Source organism: Ptychodera flava, chromosome 15, assembly GCF_041260155.1.
Source record: "Ptychodera flava strain L36383 chromosome 15, AS_Pfla_20210202, whole genome shotgun sequence".
Classification (NCBI taxonomy): Eukaryota; Metazoa; Hemichordata; class Enteropneusta; family Ptychoderidae; genus Ptychodera; species Ptychodera flava.
Window position 1 is genome coordinate 38485496 of NC_091942.1, and position 26132 is coordinate 38511627.

At 37.6% G+C, this 26132-nt stretch overlaps 1 protein-coding gene across 1 annotated transcript in view; it reads right to left on the minus strand.

The window, feature by feature from the left end:
• The window catches only part of LOC139150793 (polycystin-1-like), a 45544-nt gene extending 27930 nt beyond the window's left edge, over positions 1-17614 (minus strand). The window contains exon 1 of the mRNA XM_070723185.1: positions 17469-17614. Coding sequence (XP_070579286.1) covers positions 17469-17553 — 85 coding nt within the window. The 5' untranslated portion in view covers positions 17554-17614. The remainder of the gene's footprint in view (positions 1-17468) is intronic.
• Positions 17615-26132: the final 8518 nt, after the last annotated feature.

Genomic DNA, 26132 nt, shown 5'->3' on the forward strand with positions numbered 1-26132 from the left:
CTGAATTGTCATCAACAATGTTTAACTCCTCGAACCTAATGTTCCCTGCAAAACTCCACTCGATAAAAAGACAGAGCAAGTGTGAAATTTGATATGCAATATTGAATCAATATACATACGTCACGTACAATGGAACAGTTTTTGTAGCAATCAAACGGTGCACTTACAATGTATGTGTATTTGTACTTAAGTTGCTTCCTCGTTTCTATGGCTACCACGGGCACCCGCTTAATGCACAAGTTCATGTAAACTCACTCTTAGTGCTATTGGTGATACAAATGTTAAACGAGACAAATTTAGTCTTGTGAATAATCTTTACGTTGATATTGGTTTATTGAACTAACTTGATCTAGTAAGAGTAACAGACATGATCATCAGAGAACCGTTATCCACGTAATCCATATCGCCAAAGTAGGTATCCGGGTTGAAACGTCAAATCATATACCTTCGGAAGTATTAATAAAACACTAGTTCACCCATTTCTTGAGGTGTTTACATTTGGAATATTGAGAATCTTTCGATATTAAAACAATGTGGATAGTTAAAACCTAAACAGCGAGATCATGGATTCGCAAGAAAGTTCGCATTTCGCGCATATTCGTTTCTGCCAACCAGGGAAAAGGAAATTAGTAATATCAAACTGTGATCAAAAGGCTTAACGTTGTTGTTATCTCCTGGGCATATTAAATATTTTTGGCCAAACAATGGAATATGTGCCCGAGGGTACGTGATCATTTGCCCAAAGTCAAAAGGGCTAGTGGTCTCCTGCCTCGAGGGTACATAGTCTCTTGTTTGGGCTATGCTGTTTTTATTATTATTATTATTATTATTATACTTTATTTTCAGAGGGTAGTCTGAGTTACAAAGTAAATTGTAATTTACACCAGAGCCTACCAGAGTCAGAGTTTTCTCAGCATCCGTATCCGCATCGGCAATTTCGTACATAAGTTGTCAATATGTGCATTCCAGGTTAAAGCATTGTCAATTTCGATTCCAAGAAGTATGGGAGTACAGTCATAAACTGTTTATATTCCTCTGCAAGTTCTTCAATCTGGGATTCAAGTTATTGTTCCCGAGCCTGTACTTGCCAGAGTTCGTTATTTAATTCCTCATGTGTTGTTTTCAGTGAGTTCATTTGACTGGTCAACTCTCTGTTCTATTGTTTGACAGCGTCCATTTCTACTTCATCTATTTACTCCAAAGTTTTGGGTTTATTTGTAAATAGCAATCAAATGTTTTATTTCCATGACCTCTACACCTACCTACCTACCTACCTACCGACCGACCGACCGACCGACCGATAAGAATGGGCAGAGAGACAGACAGACATGCGTGCATGAATTGTTATAAACTGACAGAATCGCCTTTTTGTTTGGTGAACTCAGTAAGAATTATGACAATTATTTCTTATAATCGTCTAGTCTAAGAGAACATTTATTTCAAGTCAAGCATCAGCAATTAACATAGTGAAATGTGCAGATGATTAAAATCTCAATTCAATTCATTTACTACGATATGATTGGTGACAGAAGGAGAAACTGACATGTCCTGGTGGTGAAAAACAACTCGATGATGTCAAACTGAGCGTTGATGAGAGTTGCAGAAAAAATGTGAAATAGGAAAATAGCGACATGAAAGCTACCAGCACGCACATTAATTCGCTGTGATGATACATGAGACGTTTTTTAAATATTTCCAGAAGTGTAATATATTCATCTTTCTGCTGCGAGAAGACATTAAGATGAAACTTAGAATTGGAGTCTTCTTCAATTTAACCTTTTTCGTTCTTCAACATTCTTAAGTTGGATTATTTATTTAACAATAGTATGGAATGTAGACTTTGCAATCCATACACAACTTGAAGGAGAAATTCAGGTCAAAATATATACAGTGGGTAACATCGCAAACATTGGAGACGTTTTGAAATTATGTCTTTGATGGACTCAGACGAGGAGTCTTCAAATGAAAGCGTGAAAAGCGTCTGCTAACAGGTGGAAAATCGATTTTTGTTCCAAATTAGCATGATTCTCACGACTTCATTGATGGCTTAAATGTGTAACACTCCACTCACATCTTGATTGAGTTTACATCGGAATTGCCTCGAAATGCTGGCAATGGGAAGAAAAAAAATCATTGTTCCAACAAGATGTAATAAAAGGATTTCAACATTTGAGTCTGAAGAACTGAATTATTTCCAAGCCAATTTACAGAAGAAAATTGACAAAATTGGACAAATTACAACTTATAAGGACAAAGTCACAGTGGTAGTGCGGTACAAATGGATCTTGGATAATTGAAACGTCATTTCATTAATGTTGTGGCTGATTTCCTCCTTTGAAATTACTATTCCGCAAATGACGTCGGCAGCGTATTTATCACACAGTGGTTGTGTCTATGCTTTTCGATTAACCTGACCCAATGAGTTGGAAAACAATTACTCAAATTATATATTGAATCGAGCGTTGAAATCTGACGTTTTGCAAATATGAATTATGTAAATGTACGAAATGCTAGGTATTTCTGTGAAATTTTCTGCAGCGATAGCGTAAGTAGATATCGAAATATCTCTATGTGATTTTCATCGTGGTATTACAGTTACCACTGTGTCGTAACCTAGGCAACAAAAATATATTTACAAAAATTGTTTTCAGTGTTGTCTTACATTTAACTTCATGGGGAAAACCTGCAAAGGCGAAAGGAAATTATTAAAATAAAGTAATCATAATTTGACTGACGTAACTTTCCTCTCTTTACATTTTCATGTTTTTTCATCATTTTTTTCTAATGTCTACGTTACCAAGACATGTTGGTAACACCACATTCAAAGAACAAAATCAAATGAAATCATTTTATTGCTTGCTATGCTGGCGTTGAATATACATGTTGCATTACAGTGTGTGGTATTTTTGTGCAGGTCTATTCGTAAATGTATCTATCTTTAAAATTCACGCGAATTCTCACATGAACACTTTTATCTTAGTAAAACCAAGAAGATTTAAGAATGACGTCAGTGTTACCAGGGAAACTGATTCGACCAGTGTTTGCAAGAGTCTGCAACAGCAGCATAAGTATGTGGTGAGCATTATGCGAGATTGTGCTGAAGGATATCATATCCGTTCACTCGCCTTACATGGCGTATTAATTTCCTGCTGTGGTTAGTGCAACCGTGACACAACTTGCAAATTCTGGTTGATACAGTATTACTACGCTGTCGTTTTCGAGTGCCAAACTTTGTACATTTAAACCCATACAGGAGTACAATGGCTTCAAGGAAAGTCATGATTGACAGGCGCGTACCAAAGATTTAATACATGAAGTGACGATATTTTGATTTCAATGTAATCATGGAAATTAAAAAATTGAGGTCGATCACTGAGACCCTAAAACCATATCTTTTGAATGCGTAGACTCTCAGATGTCAGAAATTATAATCTTTTTGTAACTTGAATTGGTGTGTGTTTGTTAGAATCATGACAATCATTATTCTAAGAGTTGAAAAAAACGAATGATGATGGGCAGACGACTCTCGCTGGTTTCTACTCTCAGACTGACTCTACGATTTATTGTCAAGTGGAATACTCTATCTAAAACATCGAAAACGTGATAATGCGACAACAAAGTAAAACCGATACAGTAGAAAGCGTTGGTAATCGGTACATTTGATTGCAGTAAACAGGACAGAGTAAGAAGACTTTCTTGCGGAGATACTGGATCAAAATAAGACTTGGAGAATCGGGAAACGATGTCCATTATTCGAATCTCTACAATGAAAGTTTTTTAATCTGCTCACCAGAGCAAAGATTAGAAAACCACTAACTGTATTTGAGCACTTAATAGAACTATTGAGATAATTAAATTTATCTCTGCACCAATTTGTTTCTTGACCCGTTACATACAGTAGCACTGTCAGGGAGTTTAAAACTTAACAATACTTTTCATGGTTACAATACATCCCGTAAATTTCTCCTATAAGGATATGGGGTCGAAAATGAAATACAAACTCATAGTTTTGCATCTGAGAAATCTACTGTCGACGGTTAATCGACATATGGGTATTGTGCCATCTCTATAAGCTCTGATATACGTCTCTCATCACACAAGACAAATAGGACAGAGTAGTCTCGTTTTGTCGTTCGGAAAAAATGGAATACGAAATGTAAAGTCGTCCACTTCGTGACGATTAATATCTATCGGGGCGAGATCCACTTATCACATTACACGCAATATCAAGAACTAAAATGGAACAGTGTTTTACGAGATCTCTTATACTTTTCATTTAATTTTACAGGAAAGCGGACAACTGGTATGTGACGTTGATGAATTACTTGCCGACGGTCATAGATTGAGTGGACTGTCATCACTCTGTTTATGCCGTCATTGTGGATTGATTTCATGTCAGACGATGTTTGATTGAATCTGAAGTGTACGCGCACTTCTTTCATTTTACATTCCTTCATAAATATGCACTATTTATGACAGAAAAAGCGCAATAATGTACGCTGCAAATAGTTTCAAATATAGATTCTTTGTGAAGACACCGTCGATGCTTGCAAACACTATGGGGTCAATCAACCATTAGATATGTATGCTTGAGTAACTCACATGAGCTGTATCACACTTACTGAAATGTATTTTTGGTACACATAAATTAATATTCATTGTCAGACAAACACCTATAAATCACTTCATTACAAAGGTTACAATTGGTGCTTGCAGCATGCTTGCAGATTTTTTCAAGAAAGTATAATGAACAAACGAGGGTTTACTGACATAGTCCTCTGCATTTTGTCATGATTTTTTTTAGTGTGCGAGCTTAGTTTTTTCCATAAAACATGGCCATACATTGCTAAATCTGCTTGGTAAGTGTTCGAATGCTAAGTATCAGCTTTGTTTCCTCAACGTAATGTGTACAGTGTGCAATGTTATTGTAAGTCGACAATTGGATTCTTGTCTAGACGAAAAAAGTTGTCAACAGTAACTTGTCAACACAGCCTTTGAAAGGCTGTTGACAAGTCAGATAGTATACTTTACAACATGATTACGGAGAGGGACAAGAATCTGTATTCCATTTACAAAAAGACAAAATGATGGCATGTACATCAAAAGTAACAGTTAAGGAATTGTTAGAGTGTCTTTAAGGGGGAAAAAAGTAAAACACTTTTATACATATTTTACTCAATTTCTCCAACTATGCTGCACATTAAAGGCAAATTAATTTAGTTCTGACACACATCTCTAACATTCAACTTTGGAAATACCTTAATGCCTTTGATCAATTCTTACACGACTATCTACAGTCGTGTTTTTTCAGCAAGAGTCTAGACACGGCATCAGAAATCAGTCTTTGTATTTTCTATAAACTAGAAACGTTTCACCCGACAATGCTACCTGAAGAGAGTTTTCTAAGCTTCTACCCATGTAGAATAATCTTCAATGTATTTAAAAGCTGACATATTTAATCTCTGTCTTTCTTTGTCCGCAATGTAAGCTCTCCCCAAAGCATTGTCGTCGTCGTTGTTAAATACAGTCAAACATAGTGAGAATAGACTGTAAAGTTGGATTTATCTTCATCGATTCTGTCATTGTCTTCAGTCTCAACTCATGCTGCTTACGAATCGTAATAACTTTTATTCATTGAAATGCGATTTAACAGACATCTGTAATTCCTGCTGGTGATAATGTCCATATTTTACATTAATATTAAGTTATCGATTGTCTTTTCAGTAAAAAAATGGACGATGAAGAATAAAGTGCGGCTACGTCATTTTTAATAATATCATTATTCTGTTATTTACATTCCAGAAACATGTTATTTGTTAAAAGTAAACGCTCTTCCAACTATTGCCAATGAATTTTCCGATAGGGTGATTAAAGTGTGAACTCTTTCACTGACTACATTGTTAAAGTACTAAAAAAGCATAGGAAAACAGCATAGAGAGTTGAAACTATTGTAAACATTCATTTTTGTTATTCGTCTTTTCCAAATAAACATGACAGCCTCGACGTTTAATGTAACATAATTGTAGACTAATTTGGATGTAATGTCCTGCCGTCGTTCATATTAGATCTAATTACGTACATATGAACTTTGCACTGCAATACGACTAGATCAAGCTGTTGATTCAAGTACACCCTATCTCCAGGCTTTAACTTAATTCCGTTTTTACTGCTGCTTTACTTTCCACCCTATTATCAAAATAATCTCGTAAGCACATAAAATATTAGAATTAAAAAACCCAACCTAATTTGAGATACTATGCTCATTTAATTCTTCCCTTCCGAGAATCTTTAAGATTCTGTACTTAATTTCATGATCAGAGAATTGAGATTTCACCACCGATGTAAAAATATGTCTTGTTTACAATAGCAGATACGTAAAATAACTTAGTTTACGCTTTAAAATTTGATGACACATTTTAAGCGAAACTTGAATCCTGTAAGACAGGAGGAGCAATCCTAAAACTAATGCTTTCCAAAGTTGCTTTTTAAGGTAGAATTCGCCTCTGGGACATATTCGGACTCTCAAACTGTTACAATATTCCTTTTTGCGTACTAATTGTGTGGGCTCATTTTGAAGCTTATGTAGTAGATTAAGTTTTCACCGGCTTATTTTTGTGAAAATCGAGAATTTTATTTTCCTCATAGAGATAGCACAGGGATGGTGGCCATTTTGAATTCCAAATCAACATTGGTAATATTGGGAAAATTGTTTCTCCTGTACCATAATTTGCACGGTGTCAGAGGGAAATTTGAATAGCCTCAAAGTGCCGTCCTTACGGCAGTACTCACCTATTTTCTATATTTCAATCTCAGACCAAAGAATTTAAATTTAAAAATCGGCCTAAAACTTAATAATCAAGATGATGAAACCATTTGAAAATTGAAAAGTAGCTCCATTTCGATTTTCTTTTTTGAAGGTGCAAATTGATTTATTGGTTGGCCTAAATGTGCCACGGATTGGTGACCCCCCCCCCCCACTCCCTATTTTTATTCTTAATTTTCAAAGAGAATCGTTGAAAGTTTGAGGAAAGATTGAGCAAAAATGTAAGTCTTTTATTTTCGAGGCACGAACTTCCTTGAAGGAAACATATAATAGTCCCTGAACACTGATAATGTACCTGGTTATCTGTCTACACTATTCAGGATAGATTGATAGACCTTTACAGACAGATATTATCACAGGAATTTTGGCAGTTAGCCGTGTTAGTCACCTCGGACGTTTTGAAATTTACATGAAATGATAATCGCTGAAAGTGCGATCAATTATCAACGACCTCAAGTGCATCGGAGACTGTCAATCATTCATGAAGGAGGTCTTATATACAGTGTACATCAATCACAATTCAGAACAAATGTATCAGATCAAGTGCATGTTCAAAAAGTACTGTAATACACAAACCGCAATTTATATACACTTTATGTGATCCCTGCTATGAAGAGTGTTGTTATGATGGCTGCCAGGCTCGGCAAAGCTGGAAATCATCGATAATTGATGGAATTTCGTGTAAACTTTCATCATTTCAAGTAAATTGAGACAGCCAAAGCCGTTTAGACAGCGATTTGCGATAATCTTTGTAGGATTTATCCATGAGCCGTGAAATTATTCATAAATATTTACTCCCACCAAAATATTCTCATGAATATACTGACACATTCTTTACTTTATGCCAATTTCTATCACACATAGGAATTAGTTACACGCCATCGATTATTTGAAATTACTTGATACAACTTTTGAAATGGTAGGCTGATCCCATTTGACCGATTTTGCGATAAACGGTACGATGTAAATTCTAGCTTTGCAATCACTATACCTGTACCATGATGAACGTTTTGAAATTATAGTAGCGAATAATCACTAGGATCAACTGTTCACCCAGTCGTAATTTAAATCATTGTACTGTTACGGACACCGCTAAAATCAAACGGTGGAATTCCAGCATATGTAATCTGCTAGTCGTTTTGTGTGTCTGGTACCGATGTTAAATTTTAAGGCATCCAACACAATTCTTACTTTCTGTGAAAAGTAAGACTTCATAAAAGAATCTCAATGATTAAAAAGCGTCACCATGGTGTAAGATTAGGTGGAAAGAGAGCGTTTCGAGGATCAAAATAAATGGATTTCGTGAAATTAGAAATGCTGTCAGTTCTCTCCCTTTTCTGAATATATTTTCAGTACATAACTAGAAATCTGCTTTAAAAATACGTTGAATAGCGAGAAATTGGACACTGGGAATTTTACTAGCAACTCTATTTGTTTCAAATTTAAATATTGAAGCAACTGAAGGTTTAAAACAATGAAATGGAATCTTACAATTAAATCAGTAACGTAAGTCACCGCTATCCATATGAGAATAATAATAATAACTGCTGTTTAGGCCATAACATTACCCAACCGTCTATCCGTGTTGAACATATCAGGGGATTAAATCAGTCGGTCAACATCACATGATATAATGATGATGTGAAAGAAATTCTTTTTTACTCATTCTAGTTTTCTCATTACGATATAATTCATTTGCATCAGAATTGGCAGTAAATATAATTGTGTTTATTTCATTTTAATTGTTCAAATCTGATCATATCACAGTTTGTACGGAGGTGACCATATCTGAGCGGGACCAGCACTCGCTAATCATTCATTTTGTTCAAAGTTGTTGTGCTGTTCTATTTCACAGTTGGTAATACTTGTACACACATCCTTCTGTAAGTAAATTTGCACAAACTATTTTCGTTTTGAAGTATAATCACCAAAGGCATGAAAAAAACTCAGAGCTCATGGGCCTTTAATAATTGGCACAGACACTAGGATTTAGGATAGCCTGCCGTATTCGTAAATTAGAAAAGTAACAATCAGATCAAAATATCAAAGTCGGTCAGTCAGCTTGAAAAACAAACAATGAAACACATTTAAAATTCAAATACATCGATTTTGGTCTTATTGTATTAATATGCTTCCTATAGCAAAAACATCATGATGTCCAAGTTCAAGGAAAGCAATTGTTTACTGATAAACATCGAATAACCATCGACGAAATGACGTTATTGTTATTACAACACAACAATGTTAAAGAAACGAACCTTCCATACAGATAAAGATAAATACATAATTTCAGAGACTGGATGTGATTGGATGGCGGTAAAACTTAAGTGCGTTCGTCTAACAACCGCATAGCAACCGAATGTTTTAACTGGTCATTTCAAACTGATGCCTGTTTCACTGGTTACCATAGCGTTCGGCACTAGACATATAACGAGATTGCAGAGAAAGTATTTCCGCGTATACGATGAACTCGTATACAGTAATCATTAATGTGCTTCAACTTGATCAAAAATTTCTGAAAACTGGTTCTTTTAGTTTAAATAGACGGCATGTATACGTATATAATTCACAATGTTTTCGTCAAATTAAAATGAACATGAACAAATATTGTTGTAAATATGCATTTAAATGAAAATATTTATTATCGTAACCTTTCCGCAAATTTAATGTCATACATGTACTGTATTTATTCACTGTGTTTCGCAATCAGGATTTGCGTCATTACTTGTTTTATTATTTATATACCTGTTTTGATTTTGCTGTCTGTCTCTGTATAGAATATCTGGCTAGGCTACCACTTGAACTACAAACTGACGTGTCGTGCTTGGTGCCAAACACTGGCTAGAAAAAAACTCTATTCGGATGGCATTACGACGCTACAAACAAACACATTTGAGGTAAAGAACGTCAGCGAAACTCACAAATTTGATAAGACGATAAAATCATCAATCTTACCAGAACTAAAACAGTATGAATAAACGACTGCCTAATGTTCTGTGTTATCGGCATCAGCAAAGATGTAACCTTTCGTTGCCATGGAAACTCGACAATTACACACATTTTTTGCGGACATAATCACTTCGTAATACGTTCAACCGTCATCAGGTATTCTTCAGAGTGTGCTGAACGTTTTCCACCATCACACAATCACATTTTCTCTCAGAAGTTTAAACACACATAATACATTTTTGCTATGCAGACAAAATCTATTCAACAAGGCTGAGTTAATCGATAGAAATTTATACAACTTTGACATCGTCGCATTAACTCGTATTAACTACTCCAACGGATTTATAGCACCGCCACAAAATTGCTCAGCATGCGTCGAGATTATTTAGTGTATTCAACTACTTCACCAACTCCATTTATTTTTTAGCACAATCATTGAAAATCAAGCCGACTGCATTAGCCGTCTGGATCTATATTGTTCGACAAATGGCCGAAATTTTTCGCTAATATTTCTTTTCGTTTCTTTTTCTTTGGTCACGATGGGTAACATTTGGAGTTGCAGGTGTTCTTGTTGTCGTCTGTGTGAACGGTGTGTTCAATAATAATCATTAAGATTCGACAATTTGGCTAAGACAATGTATAGCTGTGAGCGCAGATAGGTACTACGACTTGACCGTAATTTGAACATATTAATAGTGTATCAATGCAGTGGAATCGGTCTCTGAACGGAAATACTGTTCATCGAATGCTCTTGGAGTGCGCACAAACTCATCTCGGTACACAAACCGTATATCGCCGTACAAAAGCGATTTTGTTAAAACATCTAAAGTAGCGTGCGCGTGGATTTTGTGATGCATGAAAAATCGCCGTAAATGTATACGTCAGACCACTTAATCAAGTTACCTGTAAGTTTATATCAAATAAATAAATGTTCCTGCAACCCACACTGTGGACATTTCCATGAATACTTCAAACTATGATCACTTCAACATCTGGCTGTCGCCAGTCCCTTACTAGGAGACATCCATAGTCTCATTTGTTGTGACCATATGCTTGCAATATCGGAATGGGTTTTTGTTTCCGTTTTATACCTACAGTTGTTCAAATCCTCTCTTTGAAATGTATTATGCTTAGAATGATATATTGTACAGATGTCAGTGTCATTGCAGTAAAAAAATATACATTTCTTCCCCGCCGTGCGGTTATATTCCAAAACTGACAAAAGGGGTGAGGGCAAGCGAAATAAATCTGCTGTATGCAAAGAAGGTTTCTGTACTTTGCAATCATTTACTGGTAAGGTTCAATACATCTAACACGATATAGATTTTCAAATGTCTCTTGCAATGCTGCAGTAATTTCAGATAATTACATTTGCTTGAGAATAAATATTTACTCACTCAGCAAAGTGGCATAACTGTTTTTGATTCTGAGTCGAGCTAATGAACCTTTGCAATATCTTTAAAAAGTTACCGTATTCTTGTCAAAGGTTCATGCTTGTTCATAGGCTCTATCAGTGACACAGTATTTACAAACATTCTCTGTTGTCTGGTAATCTTAGGAACCGCTGTACTCAAATGTACAGTGTGTCATCGTAATTCATTACTTCACCTCTTAATAATGTGCTGGCTGTTAATGAGTTACCGCATTAATACGCCCGTGTGCCTCTCACTGACAGACAAGGGACATGCCTCTCATTGACAGGCAAGGGATGTGCCTCTCACTGACAGGCAAGGGATGTGCCTCTCACTGACAGGCAAGGGATGTGCCTCTCACTGACAGGCAAGGGTGTGCCTCTCACTGACAGGCAAGGGATGTGCCTCTCACTGACAGGCAAGGGATGTGCCTCTCACTGACAGGCAAGGGATGTGCCTCTCACTGACAGGCAAGGGATGTGCCTCTCACTGACAGGCAAGGGATGTGCCTCTCACTGACAGGCAAGGGATGTGCCTCTCACTGACAGGCAAGGGATGTGCCTCTCACTGACAGGCAAGGGATGTGCTCTCACCGACAGGCAAGGGATGTGCCTCTCACTGGCAGACAAGGGATTTGCCTCTCACTGACAGGCAAGGGATGTGCCACTCACTGACAGGCATGGGGTGTGCCTTTCACTGACAGGCAAGGGTGTGCCTCTCACTGACAGGCAAGGGTGTGCCTCTCACTGACAGGCAAGGGATATGCCTCTCACTGACAGGCAATGGATGTGCCTCTCACTGACAAGCAAGGGATGTGCCTCTCACTGGCAGGCAAGGGATGTGCCTCTCACTGACAGGCAAGGGATGTGCCTCTCACTGGCAGACAAGGGATTTGCCTCTCACTGACATGCAAGGGATGTGCCACTCACTGACAGGCATGGGGTGTGCCTTTCACTGACAGGCAAGGGTGTGCCTCTCACTGACAGGCAAGGGATGTGCCTCTCACTGACAGGCAAGGGATATGCCTCTCACTGACAGGCAATGGATGTGCCTCTCACTGACAAGCAAGGGATGTGCCTCTCACTGGCAGGCAAGGATGTGCCTCTCACTGACAGGCAAGGGATGTGCCTCTCACTGACAGGCAAGGGATGTGCCTCTCACCGACAGGCAAGGGATGTGCCTCTCACCGACAGGCAAGGGATGTGCCTCTCACTGACAGGCAAGGGATGTGCCTCTCACTGACAGGCAAGGGATGTGCCTCTCACTGACAGGCAAGGGATGTGCCTCTCACTGACAGGCAAGGGATGTGCCTCTCACTGACAGGCAAGGGATGTGCCTCTCACTGACAGGCAAGGGATGTGCCTCTCACTGACAGGCAAGGGGTGTGCCTCTCACTGACAGGCAAGGGGTGCCTCTCACTGACAGGCAAGGGGTGTGCCTCTCACTGACAGGCAAGGGATATGCCTCTCACTGACAGGCAATGGATGTGCCTCTCACTGACAAGCAAGGGATGTGCCTCTCACTGGCAGGCAAGGGATGTGCCTCTCACTGACAGGCAAGGGATGTGCCTCTCACTGACAGGCAAGGATGTGCCTCTCACCGACAGGCAAGGGATGTGCCTCTCACCGACAGGCAAGGGATGTGCCTCTCACTGACAGGCAAGGGATGTGCCTCTCACTGACAGGCAAGGGATTTGCCTCTCACTGACAGGCAAGGGATTTGCCTCTCACTGACAGGCAATGGATGTGCCTCTCACTGACAGGCAAGGGATGTGCCTCTCACTGACAGGCAAGGGATGTGCCTCTCACTGACAGGCAAGGGATGTGCCTCTCACTGACAGGCAAGGGATGTGCCTCTCACTGACAGGCAAGGGATTTGCCTCTCACTGACAGGCAAGGGTGTGCCTCTCACTGACAGGCAAGGGATTGCCTCTCACTGACAGGCAAGGGATGTGCCTCTCACTGACAGGCAAGGGGTGTGCCTCTCACTGACAGGCAAGGGATGTGCCTCTCACTGACAGGCAAGGGATGTGCCTCTCACTGGCAGACAAGGGATTTGCCTCTCACTGGCAGACAAGGGATTTGCCTCTCACTGACAGGCAAGGGTGTGCCTCTCACTGACAGGCAAGGGATGTGCCTCTCACTGACAGGCAAGGGAGTGCCTCTCACTGACAGGCAAGGGATGTGCCTCTCACTGACAGGCAAGGGATGTGCCTCTCACTGACAGGCAAGGGATAATAACGCACTGGTGAAGAGTAACATCGTCGCTTTTTAAAATTAAATCGCCTTTTTCTAAACTGTGTTTTTAAGATAGTAATTTTTCTTCTTTTTAACCAGTTTTAATTTTTCATTGCTAATACCGCAGAGTCACTATTACTCATTGATAAAAAAGAATCTGTAAATACGCACGTATTCTTTACATAGATACACATCAACTGTTTACCATGAGTATCTGTTGTATTGTCAGGCTTGTTTAAAACACGTCTTTTACACCAGTGTCATTCACCCTTTCCAACAAACTCTTTCGAAAATTTGTACAAACATTTAAAATCTTCTACGAATATGCCTTGACTCTTCTTTTTATAGGTGTCTTTTTAAGACTAAGTATAAATAAATGTGTTTCAATGTCTTCTGTGTGATCAATTGGGCCTACCAGTGGCTAGATTGTTCAAAAGAAACATTGTTTCAACGAATGAAAATTCAGTGCAAAACAAAGACCAGCAATAATTGGATTGGTATCTAAATATTAAAAAAATATTAATAATTGGCGAATCATGTCAAAAAATATCTTTAAGGAATAAAAACTATGAATCTTTAAGAAATACAGTAAGCATTCGTTGACGACTAAATTAATAGAATAGTGGCGTGCATGCGCGTGTGGTGTATAATTCAGGCGCGATCCTATACGTCATTGGTGATAATTAGATAATATAACATATCACCTAAAATCAGTTGCTGTTCAGGAAAGGTGGTGACTCTTTTCGGTTGGTCAAGCAATGGCGTAGTGAAAATCAGATATTAACTGTGAACATTGATATTTACTGCTGCAATATAAAATTTTGCGTGTTTTATCAGCACGTAAGGTTACATTTGTACCGTGACTGTACATGTACATCCTCTATTTGTTCATGCATACACTCCAAGTTTGTTTTATTTCATTTCGTTCAAGCGATCGTTGAAACTATCGAAATGAGCAATTGTTTTCAGAATTTAAAGTGGCGGTAAACCGTTTTACATATACACCTCCTTTAAAATCTGGATATGTCAGAGTCTTTAAATGCTGCGGACTATAATACATCAGCTACTGCGGCGCTGAAAATCGGTCAACATCCTATTATTTGGCAAGAGTAGTAACATTTCTCACTGAAAATTTCTTGAAGTATTCATCCAAAAGATATTGTTCTGAAGAGACAGACAAAAATGATAATGCGTATGCGTAAAATTGTCATTAAATGGCGCCAATTGCAAACCTGTTAAATTGATGCCTCGATGCCTCGTTCAACCTGAGATGAAGGGATGTATAGTAATTTTGAACAATTTTATTAAGTTGTACTCACTGAGCTTAGTGCATCTACAAATGCTTATTGACATGATTATGAAGATGGACATAATAACGGCTTTGAAGATCCATATTTTATTACGTCTTAATGTTACATTACAACGGGAAAACCTAAACGCGTTCGACTATGTTCCGTTCAAATGTATGCATAAACAACTAGAACATTCTCACAACTAAGCGCTGATACACACTGGTATTTCGGCATCTTATTATGCTAGAGGGAGAAATACCCTCTCTCTCTCTCTCTCTCTCTCTCTCTCTCTCTCTCTCTCTCTCTCTCTCTCTCTCTCTCTCTCTCAGATAAAGTTATTTATATTGTTAGATCTCCTGTTAAGCAGAATGTTCAGTAATCTCACCCTTCTTCAAAAGACGATATCTATTTGAGTAGACAAAATATATTATTCTACACTTGTAGCGTGAGAGGAAACTTATTTATAAAGCTTCGATTTCAGAGACATAAACGTTAACCCACGTTTATACTTCAATGTACCTCTTATAAGTGTTATGAGTTGGCTAACAACATCGTTTAGCATAGTGATGTATATATTTCATACTCGTACATTAAGTTTTATCGGGGCATAGTTTACATCAAGTTAATTTCTTCTACATGAGGAATTGGCCCGTTTTTTTCGTCATTTTCCGTTGGCGTAATTGTCTTGTGAGACCAACTGTAAAAGTGAGAATTCCATACAAGATAAAAACGCTTGCAAATGTTCAAAGTCTCGATGCTAATAATTAGGAGCTTGATATGAGGCGTATCCTGTTAGCACTTTCGAGAAAAATAATGTATTTTTCATGAAGATATGGATGTCGCTGTTTTCAAATTGAGCATTATTGCATGTTACCCAAAGTAAAAAACAAACAGTTTAACATCCAGGCAGGTGCATGTTTATTCCCTCTGTGCAAAGTGATCAGAGACAGACATTTGTTATGTAACACGTTGTTCGCGCGAAGAAAATAGTATAAAGAATGGACTTTGAACTTGAAACCGCGTCTGCTATTAAGTGCATGGTTAATCATTCGCGTCATTTTTGGTGTTGTTGAAAATAGCTACACAGCTTTCAACAAAGTACGAAGCAGTCGTTTTGTGATTTTATTAAAGAATATCTACCAATCCATTCACGCCAGGAGTTGCGTGACGACTATCGCCTTGTTGATAGTCGAAAGTAAATCTTTTGGATCATAAAATTAATCGCCCGAATAGGATTAAAACCTGGGTCTTCCAATCTCACTTCAATTTTAACACGCACTATGAACAGACACATTGTGCCTTCCAGGAGACAAGACCCAGATGGATGCGTTGCCATAGCGACAAGAGGAGCAAACGCGAAGTAACGCTCGCGTACACTATCTCGGCGGTTCAAACATGCTAGAAATTTGATGACACGTCCCTATTTTGATGTTTTCAGAATTCATGGATACGAGTAGAAGGAAACACGACTATTCACGATCGATATATTTAGCAACTGCTTCGAAGAGATAGCGTTATTTCAACCATTTCATCTAAGGCTGGCACATAAAATATTATGATAATCTATGCCCTGTATTGCATTCGACTCACAGGAGTAGTGAAGGTAAGTTTATGCATTCGGATTATTAATGACGAAGAGAGTGCCAATGAATAAATGAATTTAGTGAATTTTTAACTGTGTCTTTTTGTAGTTCTTCGGCAGGCACACTCTCTGACACTCTCTAATTCGCCTATAAAAGTTTATTAATGAAATAAAAATGGAAAATAGTAAATCTAAGTCACAACTACCATATTTGAGTCATAAAACTCAATCATCTAGTACATCATCTACACTGTTGCCGGAGTTTCGGACACCTATCATTGGCTAAAGTGGACTGCACAAACACGTCTACCAAAATCTGTAGCAGAAAGCGTACAGTTCACTGTTGTGTCTGAAGACACAGTTTTAGACCATCGTCATCTCTAGTCGACTGACAAATTCATCATGTACTATGATTTTCAGCTTAACTAGGGCTTGCATAATACCAGCACTTATGTCATTTTGTTTTTGCAACGATTAATTATCCTTACCCGTCTCCTCCAACTAAAGCTAAATATACAGAACCAAGATTAAACCAAGATTAAACCAAGATTAGATTAGTAAATCTACTGTTGTACAATAAGTAAAGGTTGATTTTAATCTGCTTAGGATGGTGCTTTGAAATGGACAACACAAAAAATAAGGAAAAACAACAGAACGCTAAGTTGCTCACGATATATCCCAGTCAACGTTTAATCTTCCCCGTCGATGTACCTTTCTGCTTAATATTCCATGTGAATAATGTTTGAAATGGACGGGCAGATGTACCAGTGAGAAAACGAAAACATTACTAAGACCCCTAACAAAACAATACTTTAACTATTTTTCAAATCACTGCATTATTTTCATGTACCTCTGCCAAAACTCTATATGAACTTTACGTCTTATTATGGAACTTTGCCATATATGCTGTAAATCGCTACACAACAACACTTTATGCCATGGAAAGAGAAGATATTTTAAAAGTTTGCCAATGTTTGTGCCGACAATTGTTTCCAAAGCATGTATGGATAAGCTCCTTTGTTCGTGATAGCACCACATCTTGTCCAGATCAACCTACCAGTGTGTCTTTGTCCTGAAAGACTTTTGAACTGACTGAACGCAATGGGAAATATGATGAACGAAAATGTTTAAATGTCTACTTCCAGAGAAAGATGTACCTGTTACATTCCTTACCTTTTGGGCATCCAGTTTTGACTCGATAAATTGTTGACAGTAAAACAAACGACAGAAGCAAAGCGCATTTGCTTATCCCCTCCATTTTTATCGTTTTCTGCGATTTTAACACGGCATGGATTATAATTTCACTCTATACCATTCTCTGTATCTTCTCTTCAGTCCACGGATACCAACTAAACCTTGTTTTGCCGATGACGAAATGCAAAACGAGATGTACCGCCAATGGCACAAGAGAATTCTTCAGTAGTGATAGCGCATGCGCAACTTTAATCGCAACTAATTTTAGAGAAAGTGGATTACCGAATTTTGTCTATAAAACCAAAGTAAATGACATTTTTAAAAGATGAGGAAAACAAGGAGTTTGCTCAGGGAGAAATCTGTAAAAGGTAAACTAACTCCGGATACCAAAATTTACTCTCTGTTCTACAGCTTTCGTGGCAAAAATCGTTAATTTCCTCTGAAAGTCACGCTTCTTCATTGTCATGTCAAAGTATGCAAAATAGAGACTTGTCTAAATAGTGCTTACTTTACCTATGCTTATCGGGTGACGGTGCAATGAAATGAACCAATGTAAGTGATCCTTCACTAATGTGGAGACTGTTTAATCTCCTGTTACCGGGGTGACGAGCCAACCGCTCGCTGTATCGCAATATGGTGACGTCGCTGTTCATGTGAAAAGGACAGTGTACATGTAGCGAGCTACCCTGATTGAATGGTAGTTGTTTAGTGTGAATTTAGGGGAAAACTACACCAATAAAGTTATGGTTTATTTTATTCAAGCTAACGTGACTGATTTTGAATGTCCTACATTTATCACATGTGGATTTTAGCAGATGCCTGGCGCGTGAATTTGGAAGGAAAGCAAAAATGAAAGTTTACTCTAACTTCCTGTGTAAATATCCTCAAGATCCATTTGACGAAAATCGAATTTGATGAAGTTTAATAATCTCAGCTGCAAGCTGTCAACAATACGGAGCTGAAGAAATCGACGATTGCATTGCATTTTGCGGAAACGGTAGTGAAGCTGAGTTAAAAGTCATTTTGACACAGTCTGAGACCCAAATGAGTAACATTTTTGTTAGGTGGCCTTTAAATTCTTACGAGGCTGTTCAGTTTCCTTCACGAATTGGTTGTTGTTTATAGTTTTCTCAAGGTTTAATCTGAACGTTGAAGTAAGTATCTAACTTCATATCGTACACAATAATACATACAACGGACAGGACAGTTGGTACGACCACGGAGAGAAAGTCTTTCAAATTGCCTCCAGTTGCCGCCAGAAGATAGGTATTGAAATCATAGTGAGACAAATTAAATTTTCAGGAGAAAAAAAATAACACGTCTTAATATGTCGTTAGACCTTGAGGAAAAGTTGTGAATGGCATTGAGAAAGTTTTATTTTACAAGCCTTCTTCAAACTTAAATGCATATAGAATTATTTTTGAGAATGAAAATGACATGTTTAACAGTTGACAACGAAGCGAGCAATGTCTACAGGAAGTTACTTCACAATTTACCTAAGATGTGATCAAACTGACAAGAAAAGGACGAGTTTGCCTTTGAAATTAATCACATGTAAATATTTGATAACTACAACACGATCAGTTGCAGTCTTTGCCATATGTCAGGGTTTGATTCACATGTATACACTGTGGGCGATGTAATTCAGTCATATTTAACTTTCAATAACATACTCTTCATATCATTAAACTGAGCAATGTCACTGCTTTAAAGTTGAATGATTTGGTTCAAATTTAAGCGCCAAACAATTGGAATCACAAGACCAATTCCTCAAAACTCCTGATTTGACTGATGACGAAATCAGAAAATGGGTCAATAGACGTATTTGTCCATAAAAAGATTATCACTTCGATTTAACGATGTAGCAATCAGTCAATGAATTTTCTATTCTTCAAATAATGACAGTCCAAGTAGTTGATGGCACCGAGTTGAAAAGTCACGCCATATTTCCGATAAATCTCGAACCATGATCATCAGGTAAGCTTTCAACTTTTCACAAATTTATCGAGTGGCAGCTGGCTTTTTGCAAAAAACAGTTAGTCGTCAATTTTGTTACTGTGACGTCACAACCAGTCAATCAGGGAGAGTAATTGGGTTTATTGGGTACCTGGCTAGTTTCCGGACTTTGGTTTCCTGTGAAGTTCGTGCCAGTGATTTTATGGCTTATAAACAACTTCAAAATTTGGCAGAAAATCCAAAAATTGCGATAATGAAGGAAGGAAGGCATTAAAGTGACATTTCGTCTTTTCATGGACTTTTTGAAAGTCTCTGCGCTTAACAAGCGCAACAATACGAAATCGATTTATCACAACGTCAAAGAGGTCGTATTATTTTCTATGTCAAGAACAACTACATGATAAATACATGCTAATGTCTTCAGACGCTGTGTGCTGAACCTTTACGCCTAATTACACCAGATAATTAATGAAACTTTTTATTGGGTCCCTTAACTGGCGAATTGCTTCAAGTTTGTCCAAAAATGTTGACAAGCTTACTAGTTCAGCTCAGTACTCCATTCATACTGTTTGTATTCCTGACAATGTCTGTGCATGGAGTCTCTGCGCAGGTGTAATGAGATCGTGTAGCTTATCAAAATGTAGATACTGACTTTTCAGCAAACCTAACAACACTTTTCCATTCTGCCGATACTAAACGGCAAAATCTTGCGAAATTGAGATATGACGGCGCTTCATTTTTGTACTTTTATTGGATCCAAGACTCTTATTTTGCGGTGAAAAATTCTGAAGACAGTCCTCAACCATGGAACCAGAGTACACTGTGTCTCTGCAACCGAGAAAATGTTTCAAGTTGAATCACGTTTTTTTTCTTTCGACGCTACAACAAATTACTTTAAATTTTTGAAATTGAATGACCTCCTTTGCCCTTAACTAACTTGACACTTCATCGATCCTTTTCAGACTTAAGAATAACACTGGCTATATGTGGAAAGAGAGTAAAAAAGGTATGTATCCTAGGGTATTCACGTAGAAATGAAACTTACAATTGAGTTAAGATGCCCATTTTCTTTACGAAATATCACTATTGCGGAATTCAGGTAATCGATAATTTGACAGCCCTTTTTTGAAGCTTTCATTTTATTCAATGCGAAGAAACCAGTATCCAAGATAGCATCGTCGAAAACATCTGTACTAAATAAAAGCCTTAACTTTTCCAATTAAAGTGATGTTATTTTTATTTTAATACCTTCCCGTTGGCAAGGAAACTCATTATCGGCGCTGAAATCGTTACATGTTTCAAAGAACACGTTAAATCATGATATTATTATCACTAGAAGTTATTGAACCATAAATGTCTTCAGTAGACACCTGCACATAAAAGTTTCGTAAATTTCACCTTTTTATCACACTATAATTGTGGTATTAATCTGACCCTCTTTCGGCTGACATTTTTCAATTTAGGAATCTATTGCACCTTAGCATTATGGACATTCATTTTGACTTCCTTTTGTGGAGAATATTGACTGTAAGTTGTGAGCGGCAATACAACGCACGATTTGCCTTGGTTAGAATGTTTTACAGTATACCACAATGTGTATGAATACAGGTTTAATTGATGAGTATCCTGTTTTTTACAGCTATCCGGCGATAGTATAATTTCAACACGTAAACTGACTGAACATCTGGCATCGAGAGAGAGGGGAAACTGTCGCACAACGGGACGCATGTCAGGAAATCAAATAAATTCAGATGTCTATAATATCTTATGCGTACTGCTTCGTTTGGGTGTAAGTCTATCGGCTATCAAGCGATTCTTAATTTGTTCAAAGTAATAAACTGAATGCATTTTTTGAACACGTTGTATTCGAAATAAAGAAGGCCTACCTCATCTATCATGTAAATTAAAGTTAATATTTAGTAAGACTTGTAATTTCGATCTAATCAGTGGTGAAAATTTCTTTCTGTTTTCTTTCCGCTTTCTATTCTCGTCGTTTTTGGGTCAAACGTTTATCTTGATCTTTTCAAGAAGAACTGAAAGATCTGAGTCTTCTTTCAAAATCCTGTTTGCAAACTTCATTGGTCATTTCTAGATGACGTATATTGGTGACGGTAAAGCAACGAGAGGGTGTCATGGGGATGGACAGGGCTATCAAAACCTACCCTTCCCCGCAAAAAATGGTGCAGTCTGCTGTGTAGCTATGAACTTTCGACACATGTCACTTTGTGCTGACAGGCTAAATAAGATTTAATGTTCTTTTCCGTCAGAAATTACAATGGATTATCTCGCTCGACAGATCATCGACGTCACATCCGGTATTTAACGATATTAATTCAGCTATATGAACTAACGTCAAAACGACATCGCATTAAGTTTCATTTTGAGAAATTTAACGGATATATATCTGAGATGTAATAATCTGAAATAATCTACCTCTGCTTTTAGAACTTATGGAATTCTTCAATAAACTGTGAAATGGTAAATTTGCTCTGACAGTCAGTTTCCATTTCAATTTATTGATTAACGCTCTTTCTTTATTTTCATGAAGTCCAGCGGATTTGTTTTGAATTAAAGGCCACTTTGTCCTTATATTGATAGCATTGTTTTAGGCCTAAAACATTAATCAATTTTAAAAAAACTTTGAATCACTTAAGGGGGATTGACATGCAGGTTGAGCGTAAATTTGGAAACCATGACAATGTCGATAAAACACATAATACCTACTGCGATTTAGATCACGGAGGTATGGTTTTTGCCTGATTATTGATAAATGTTTACATGGTTGCCTAGGCTAACTGGCTTAATAATGACAGTCTTTGTGAAACTGAATGCAGGGTAAAAAGTCACTGAAATGTTAGGGAGAGAAGACGAAAATAACACAGTACATCATCCCACTATCGCTGATGCCATGCAATGCATTCGAAGTGCAACTATTTACATTTGATGGAAATATTTTTCACAATTTATCAGTCTTAGGTATCGATATACAGTTAATAAAGAAAATGTTGATATTACTAGAAACCGCCAGCATAATTCCTGTCATATTCTTGGAATACCCTGCACAGAGTGATTCAACTCCATCACGTACACAATACGTGTGTTGCAGACTTCCTGATTAGTTAGTCAAAATTCCGAATAATCTCGCTAGCTAAAATTTTCCTCAGCGATTATCCTTAAATATTAACTCTCTCTCTCTCTCTCTCTCTCTCTCTCTCTCCTCTCTCTCTCTCTCTCTCCTCTCTCTCTCTCTCTCTCTCTCTCTCTCTCTGACGTTCACTTTCAGCGTTCATATCCCCTTTTCCATGACCCCTTTCTCTTTCTCATCGTCTAATTTATTTTCATTTCAATTATAAATTATTTATTTTTAATTAATAAGTAATTATTATCTTCTCTTCTCAGCTTTTATACGCGCTGAACATACTTCCAAAAGTAAAAGAAGCACACGTTTCCCTACCAGGGCTGGATGTGGGCGTGACTCAGTGGTCGACAGGTATCGGAGAGCAACCTAGTGTTGTGTATACAAGAATGAGGCTATACGCAGTGTTTTTAAATCATATCGTACGATAAATGTCCACTCTAGTGTCATCTTCATCGGTGTTCCCCTCAATGGATACATTTTTTTTTATATCAAATTTTAACACTCGCAGGAATTGTTCATGTAGGCTGAATAAGTCTAGATGAAATGTGTTCCTCTGATAGGCTGTCTAGAATCTAATTGTCCAGGATGATCTCATCATGCATAAATTACATTACTCAGTGTATGAGACGGATCAACCACAGACTCAACTGCTTTACCCAATGGCAAAGCAAGAACCACTAAATCACACAATTTTTACCTAGCAATACATAATTGTACATATAATGCATAGTTTAAGCAGCAAATGCGTGTATGAGTTAATAACGCATAACTTCTGTAACGTTACTAATTCATGTGCTATACACGTATGTATAATGCATGTTTTGTCACTGTATTTTCCTATCACCAATACATGTAACAATTCCAATGCTGGCTGGCCAGAAATACACCAAAATAGTTATTCCGTAGATAAGCCTTCATGACATAAGCAGTACCCATGTTGATTGCATCAACTATTATCCTCTACAAAACAACAGCTACTCTGCATTTAATTACCCAATATTCAGCGCACTAGTTTTGAAATACACAAACTGACAACGATAATTAACATGCGAATTAGTGACCAATTAACGTACATAGGAAAGGATGAACAAAATCTGGTTTGCGCTACCCTGTAATAAAATTAAACAGTTTAAAGTCGATTGATTGATTGATTGATGATTGATTGATTAATTGATTGATTCTACAATACAATATTGGACCACTGTACTTCAGGTGTTCTCGTTCGACTGCATGCTGTTTCTACTAATACCACTCGTTTTGCATTATTTATAATTTATGCCTAGTTTCTTCAATTTTCAAAGAGCCACTAATAAAAAGGGTCCCTCTGCAAAGTCATTACTAATGTGGCTTTATTTTTATGATGTAAACGGGACGGACTGAAAAAACTAGACCTATCCATCGTTATGATATGTCATTCCTCAGTAAGTGTTTTCAGAGAACTTTATGAATTATAAGTTGATTAAAAACTTTGAGTAGGGCCGGGGCACACTCAAAATACAGCACCAACACTACACAGCTTCAGCAAATATTATTTTCTCATATGTGCAATGTGCCGACACGCTATGCCAACACGCTATGCCAACACGTTTTTCACCCATTATATATGACTATACAATCATGACTTATGTCATCGCTACCTTTTTGAGATGAACACATCATTAGGTTCTGGTTGACAAACTAGCTCTTTATGATGTAAGGTTTTTCGAACGTCATCATTTTATTTATTTATTTATGTAGTTGTTCTTATTCACTTAGTTACTTAGCACTTTCAAGTCTACTCTTACACGATTAGTGTTTTAAGTGATGAAGAGTTATATTCAACTTTACATATATGTATATCATATTTAAATATATATATTATATACGTTTTTTATAGTTTCTTTTTACGCATTGCTACTTACTCGTAATGTATCTATTTAGTTATATATTTATTTATGTAGTTGTTCTTTTATTCACTTAGTTACTTTGTTACTATTAGGTTACTTTGCAGTCCAGCTACTTTCATGTACACTACCCTCGATATACTTCAGTTTTCTTGTTTCTTCTTCTTTTTCTTGCTTTAACATCAAATGGCTTTGGGAACGGACTAGACTAGCATTTGCTATTTTCCGTTTCCGTTTACCCTTTATCACAGCACAACTCAGATGTACATTCATTATTGAATTGTAATATTAATATGATTAAGGGTAATAAAGATTATTATTATTATTATTGTACTTGGGCCTCAGCCCAGTACATTTGTTTTCATTCCGTGGGAAAAAAACTGTAAGGTATAACCATTTCTGGCTGAGACCAGGGAGGGCAAAACGTATTGGCTTCATCTTTCTTGGCATAATAAATGGCGTAATGATGTTAACTGAATGGAAGTGGCTGCTCTCAGCCAGTCTTGAATAAGTGAGATGTGAATATTAATAATTGCTTCTCTATCTGAGTTTTGCCACAAAATCTTCTGAATATAATCAAAATGTGCATCGAAATGCAACAATTAATGCACCCTCCGTTTACTAGGCGATGGCACGACCCTGCTACACCCACTGGACGAGCCAAAGTGGGAGGGGTAATTTCGGTTTGGTCGAACAGGAGGGCTCGAGACCAGAATTAACATTTCAACTTGAAACATGTTTAATCACTGACAAGATGTGGATTAGTGTTAATCAAAGAGAAAGTTTGAAAAGGAAAGGTTTTATATCCCGGACACAATGAAAAACATTACGACTGGAAACTGTACCCCCGGTTGAGAATAGTAATGCCCACAGCGATGGAGAACACTTATCCTTGAGCTGAGAAAACCAGACCATCATTTCGAAATAGAGCTGCAGATTCGAGAAGCTCGTTAAAAATAGCTAGGTACACCCCATAAAGGGGTGGTTTCGAGTCTTGAGGGCAAATTTCGCCTCCTTCATTTAGAAATCGTACGTTTGTTTTTCCAGGGGAACACATCATTTGACACAAAATTTGCATGAAAAGGGGTCGCCAGTAAGCACGTGGTCAAATCTGGCATAAGAAACAATATGAAATGTTGGGTAAAGCCAGTCCAAAATAAACTGATTTGAACTTTTGTGTTTTGTAATTTATACCACTGCAGTAACAGACTTTTTTTGACAACATCACACACATGTAATACGTTTGAAACTGAATACTCCGACGTATTCTGTGTCCCCTTTGCTAAAAAATACGGTATGCCGATTACCATGTAAGGAGATGATGACGTCAAGACAGATTTGTAGTGCGTTTGGTCTTGGATGGTGCACGAAGTTTTGTCGAGGTAGCTTGTGTATTTATTTCCTAAATGGGAGATATTAGGGTCGATCTAAAAGAAGGCCGAAAAATGTTATGATACTCTAAGCGAGCTGAACTCCAATGCGAATGGTTGGATAATTTGGAGGATGTCTAGACTGATCTCGTCTCATTAAGATTATTTGGCGGTCAGTATTGAATTTCAACTGCGTCACAAGTTTGCGTCGAACGGTCAACGAACGATATTTTAGAAATCTGGAGACATGGCACATCGCAGTTTTATTTTAGTATTTTATATTTTACAAAAGATG